The sequence below is a fragment of the Juglans regia genome, chromosome 4 (genome assembly GCF_001411555.2).
Source record: "Juglans regia cultivar Chandler chromosome 4, Walnut 2.0, whole genome shotgun sequence".
In the NCBI taxonomy this organism is placed as follows: Eukaryota; Viridiplantae; Streptophyta; class Magnoliopsida; order Fagales; family Juglandaceae; genus Juglans; species Juglans regia.
The window spans coordinates 24,015,655-24,021,303 of NC_049904.1; the positions used below are offsets into that span (position 1 = coordinate 24,015,655).

Consider the following 5,649-nt stretch of genomic DNA (forward strand, 5'->3'; position numbering starts at 1 on the left):
GAGGGTCTGGTATGCTTGATAATAACCGGTATTTTGTGGCAAAATGTGTTCTTCAAAAGAAAAAGAAAACTTCTTCAGAGGGCATGGTTTGTTCTCGATCGGAAGAAAAAAGAAGAAACCCGTATGGTATATACTGACGGTAAAGCTACTCTTTTGTGTATATTTTTGTAGACGAAAGGGTTGGGAGAGGACAACCGGAAGTGATCGATTACTTACCTAGGCGTGGCTATGGTAGCATTTTATCTATTGAGAATTTTCGACAGGAGGAAGAGCCTAAACGGTATAATTGTTTATATGTTTTGTGGCTTGCCATCCCCAATCCAACCCCGATTATTTTTTTTAAGATAAGTGCTATAGTCATAAAGAGATTAATCTACAATCCGTCATGGTTTTATATGATGTATAAGATTTATTTTATAATAAAAATAACTTTACAATTTTATTTATTTTTATTTTTAGAGAAAATTTCATATTATGCTTTTATAAATTTGCATAGGACATTACAAGATGTTTGATACAATCTGGAACCTTATCCAGAATTACAGATTCACTAGGTAAATAAATAGCAGATTTAGCTAAGAGATAAGCCATATTGTTAACATCTCTTGGAATATATAACAGAAGTCCCAACTCGAGAAGGTAGAGAGCAAAGCAAGAACATGTTGTATTCACAACATTCTTGGCATCTCACTTTGTCAAATCCCAGCTCCTTACAAAAAGTAACAGTTAAGAAAGCTCCAAAAGTCTCTGCAACTTGAGGTGTTGGATTTCCAAATTTACTGCTTTGTAGCAATAACACTCCCCTTTTCATCCCTTAGAATAATTTCAATACCCATCATCTTACTCTTTCATAATTCATAGCAATATCACAGTTTTGCTTTTATAAAATCTGAAAATGGAGGCTGCCAAACCTGGACAGTAACTTGCTCTTGCATTGTGTTTAGAAGTGAAGATTGAAATAGTTAACCGAAACTCTTCCAAAGAGACATTAGCCATCTGAAATAGTTGAGAGGGATGCTATAAAGCCATACAGCAGTTTATTTTGTCTCAGTCTAGCAAAATAGCTTTACAATCTAACGTAACACTCTAAGTTCAAAATTAACTCTTTGCATCACAAATTCAATCCATCTTGCTTAATGGAAGAAACGTGTCACTTAGTGGCTGGCGAGGGAGTCCCTCCCCTATGCAGTGTAGCTTTTTTAATAATTTCTGTATTTTTTAATTTAACATTTGTATAATTATAATTTTTATCTTTATTTGAATTTTTTAAGTAAGGAAAAAAATTTAATCCTAACAAAAAAATTGCACAAAAGTCTAATCTAGAAAGAGTTATTGATTTTAAATTTACAAGAGATTTTAATTTTAGATTTCTCTAATTAATATGTATTACCGTGTCAATGAGGCGAAGGCTAAATATAATTTTTATTCGTTTTATCTCTCCCCAAGACAATTCCTAAGAGCCGGTCCGTCCAACATTCCTCATATAACAGCTTGACAATAGTATACTGACACCTAGACTTTCACCACAGTTTAGTGTGAACCAGCACTACATGAAATTAGAAACTACTGCAAAAGAGACAATCCCTACGTAGCCTCTTCCCCATCGTGAGAGGCACAGCCCCCTCCAAAAACCAACCCTTAGACTTTCTCATCATACCATGTTCCCCTTCCCGATCCAAACAATTTTTATTTGAATTGATCTTACATTATCTTTGGGCATTTGAGAGGTGCATGTTTTTAAGAAATAAGAAATTCTAGATGTTATAAAGAAAGGAAAATGAGAAATTTTTGAAGAAATTTCTTAAATCTAGTTCAGAGAAAAACTTTTGTTTATTTAAATTTGAATTCTGAAACGAATGTTGAGGATGAAAATCATCTGTCCATCAAATCCCTGCACGAGCCGTTCATTATTATGGCCTTAAACTCATCAAAACTGATCATTCCATCGCCGTTACGATCGACCCCGCTGATCATCTTCCTGCACTCGGCAAGCGAGCACTTGTCATTCAGGCTCTTCATTTCATGACCTTATAGAGCTCTTCCACCAATATCAACCCGTTCTTGTCGATATCATAGATCGAGAACGCGTCCTTCAGATTATCCAACACCTCCTCCGAATCAATGCCCTCGGTGTTCAGCTCGATGAACTCCTTGAAGTTGATGAAGCCGTTGTTGTAGCCGTCTACCTCTCAGATCATTTTCTGGAGCTCCTCCTCGATAGTCGTTTGTCCCAGACTATTCATCATGGATTCGAGCTCGGAGGACAAGATCTTGCCGTCATCATTGACGTCGAGCTTCTTGAAAATCTGCTCCATCTTCGCGACCTGGGCCTTTCCATTCAGAGATGAGGAGCGAGACGATAACGAGTTGGCGTTGATAGATGATAGATGGGGAGAGAGACACAACCACCTCCGAAAACCCACCCTTTCGATTCAATGTTCATTCCAGAGTGAATGTGATCGGGCTAAGTTGCTTAGTGCAAACACAATTCTCCTCTCAGTGATGGTCTTTTGCAATTCCTATCCCATGCGCATGAGTGTAGCGTGAGTATAGTATGATTTCTAAGGCGACAAGTTCTAAGTAGAGGGCTGTTTTTCCTTGAAAACTAGACCGATCGTTTCGCAGCGGTTCTCTTATTCCAAATATCTTGATTTTATCCCAAATAAAAGGTGGCTCTACAGCCACAGTTAGCTCCCTCTATTACATTTTATCTATATATATATATATATATATATTTTTATATGTATTTTTTAATATTTTTAAATAAATTCATAATATTATTAAAAAAATACTTTCTTATTAATTAAATAAAAAAATTAAAAAATAAATTCCAACGGGAGGACTAGCATTTTCCCAAATAAAATATCACATTCCGACCTGTGGTAGGAGTTTTCAGAGTAGGAAGTTGGGTGCCAGAGTTGAGCTTAAACAAAGACGACAGCACGCTTACTTGGATTACAGCTTTCTATAGCTGCAGCAGCAGCTGCTGTTGCAGGTGAGCTTACCCGTAACCCTACCTCAGTGGCTCAGTGCCCTTCCATAAGTTTTGCTTGGCTGATTCTTTTTTATTTTATTGGCACCGGTATCCTGGATCAAATTCCTGCTAATGTGGATTAATTAATCTCCACGAATATGAACACGCACACAGAACTGGCTTGTGAAAACCTCTTTCAAATGTTTTTTTTTCTACCATTTATCAAACAGTTTCCAGAACAATGCAAATCTGTATATTAATAATCCGCGATTCAAATTACAATAATCAAACACACAGATCCGTGTCAGTCAAACCAACATTCCAATCTCACCCCAAAAAAACCTTTAGAAAGACACAGATACACAGAAGAATCCAAGAAAACCTCGGTCATTTCATTCCTTTTCCATTTCCTTTTTTCCACCGAAAAATTGGGGAGAAAAAAAAAAAAGAGAGAGAGAGACAGCGACAGAGAGAAGCCCGAAAAGTCGATATAAACTTGTACGATCGCGGTTTTGGGAAATACCAGAGAAAAGCAGGGGGGGAATGAAAGATGTGATGAATCGGAGGTGCATGTTATCAGACAGCCTTGATAGGATCGGAGCAAGAAGAAGGAGCAACAATAGCGGGCCGTGGATCGCGAGATGGTTCTTCGAGATCTGAGGTGGGGTTAGGGTTGAGAGGGGCACGAATGTTGTCGGCATCGTCAGGGTCGTAGTCGGGATTGAGGGAGCGGTCAATGGCGTCACGGCCCTGTTCCAGGCATGGCTTGCAGGCGATCTCTATGGCGATCCACCCCAGCACCACCCCCGCTATTGCTATCACTGCGCTTGTTATCGCTCCCATCACTCACTCTCTCCTCTCTCTCTCTCTCAATCTCTAGGTGGGAATTGGAATTCTTGCTGCGTCACTGGGTCTTCTTTTCTCTTCGAGAACGAGCTCTGGATGGATAAAAACCATGTATTTCGATTTTCTCGGGAAAATTTGTTGCTATCCAGGAAATGGGCTTTACCCATTTTTTATTTATTTATTTTTTCAAGTAGGACCCACGTCCAGAAAAAACATATTAATTTTCGAGAAAATATAAATAGTACTTTACTGTGCATAACAGTCGCTGCACACTAAGAGTATTGGGTGAAAAAAAAAAACTACAGCACGGGTGTGCTGTGGCTATGGGCTGATGCCCAAAATAACTCTTAATTTTCTGATAACCTCAATCCACCTCGGGCCAGATGGGTGCCAGGCCAAATGGGTGCCAAACGTGTTTCCCACCTGCCAATAAGAATATGCCATATAGGCATTCTATGAAAGAGTAAAATAAAATAAATTGATGTAAAATGAATTGGATCTTATCTTATTGTCAGAAGAATTACTCCTCTCATCCTCTATCCCTCTCCTCTCAATTATCTACTCTGTCTCTCCCCTCCCAACCCTTCCTGATTCTCCTCTCTCATGGACTCAAAGAGCGATTATCTACTAATTGCATAAAAAGAGGCAATAATATGGTTCTTGATTGGTGGAGAACCTGAAAGCTGGTGGCCCCAATATGGTTCTTGAGCAATTCAGCTGGATGTGCTATAGTTCGTAAAATCTTTGTAGTTTATGAAGATTTTATTGCAAGATGTTAAGATTCAAGATCTTCATTTCTGGGCAGAAAAGTAAAATTCTTTACTTTTAAAATCTCATGTTATTCTAATCATACGAACTTGGTTTTATTGGTATGCGTGTGAGTGTGTTTTTCTATCATTTTACGGAAGATTATCATCTATAGAAGTATTATGAAAGATCTAGAGGATTTTGAAAGAGGGGTGGGATGTTCAATGGCATCAGGAAAATGGGTTTGCTCCGTCGCGCAGATGGGTTCCAATGAGAGAGGTGATTTTGTGTTTGGTGTCCCAAATTCGGGAGGAAGAGGGAGAGGGAGAGAGAATGAGAGGTGATTTTGTATTTGACATAGAACTCGAAATGAACTCAGATTCGGGAGGGAGAGAGGAGAGAGAGGAAATTCTTCTGACTATAAGATAAGATCTAGTGCATTTCACTTCATATCACTCTTCCATGAAATGCCTACATGGCATATTCTTATTGGCCGGTGGGAAGACACGTTTGGCACCCATCCGGCCTGAAGCTTTTTCCTTATTTTAAATAAAAGATTCTTTTTTTAATCAAAATAAAATATTTTAGTACAAGGACTCAACATATCTCTCCCAAGTCCCGAGTACCTGACAGAGGACCGACAAAGCCAGCAACTCTATTAGAATATAAAATTTTAATAAAATGTTACTTTGACATCATGGATATTTTATTTTTTAAAATTTTTTTTACTTAATAATTAAAAAAGTAATTATTAATTTATTGATATATTTTTATATTTTTTAAAAATGTTTAAAAATAATAAAAAAAATTAGAAAAAAAATAAAAAGATGAATTTGTGTTAGGCGGCACACTAAGCGGTCAATGCTGGGCGGCAGCCTAACACTACTTAAAATTCTAAAATTGGAAATGCTTCTCCCACAGAGGTGGTCACCAATTGCATTTTTTTTTATTTTTTATTTAGTTGTTAAGTAATTATTTTAAAATGAATTTTATTTTTTATTTTTTTCAAAAATATATTTAATGAGTTTAAAAAAATATTTAAATTTTTTTTTTTTACCTATTCAGTGGTTGTTTAGGTGGAC

At 37.2% G+C, this 5,649-nt stretch overlaps 1 protein-coding gene and 1 pseudogene across 1 annotated transcript; both read right to left on the reverse strand.

Moving 5' to 3' along the window:
• Nucleotides 1–1,872: 1,872 nt before the first annotated feature.
• On the reverse strand, nucleotides 1,873–3,365 carry LOC108990209 (annotated as a pseudogene).
• LOC108990185 lies at nucleotides 3,205–3,939 on the reverse strand. The gene has a single exon (XM_018964066.2). The coding sequence runs from the start codon at nucleotides 3,815–3,817 to the stop codon at nucleotides 3,551–3,553; it is 267 nt and encodes an 88-aa protein (XP_018819611.1). The 5' UTR covers nucleotides 3,818–3,939; the 3' UTR covers nucleotides 3,205–3,550.
• Between the last annotated feature and the right edge of the window lie 1,710 nt (nucleotides 3,940–5,649).

Bases quoted from the DNA above. Each gene is read 5' to 3' on its own strand.
- LOC108990185 (XM_018964066.2), bottom strand. From the start codon at position 3,817: ATGGGAGCGATAACAAGCGCAGTGATAGCAATAGCGGGGGTGGTGCTG.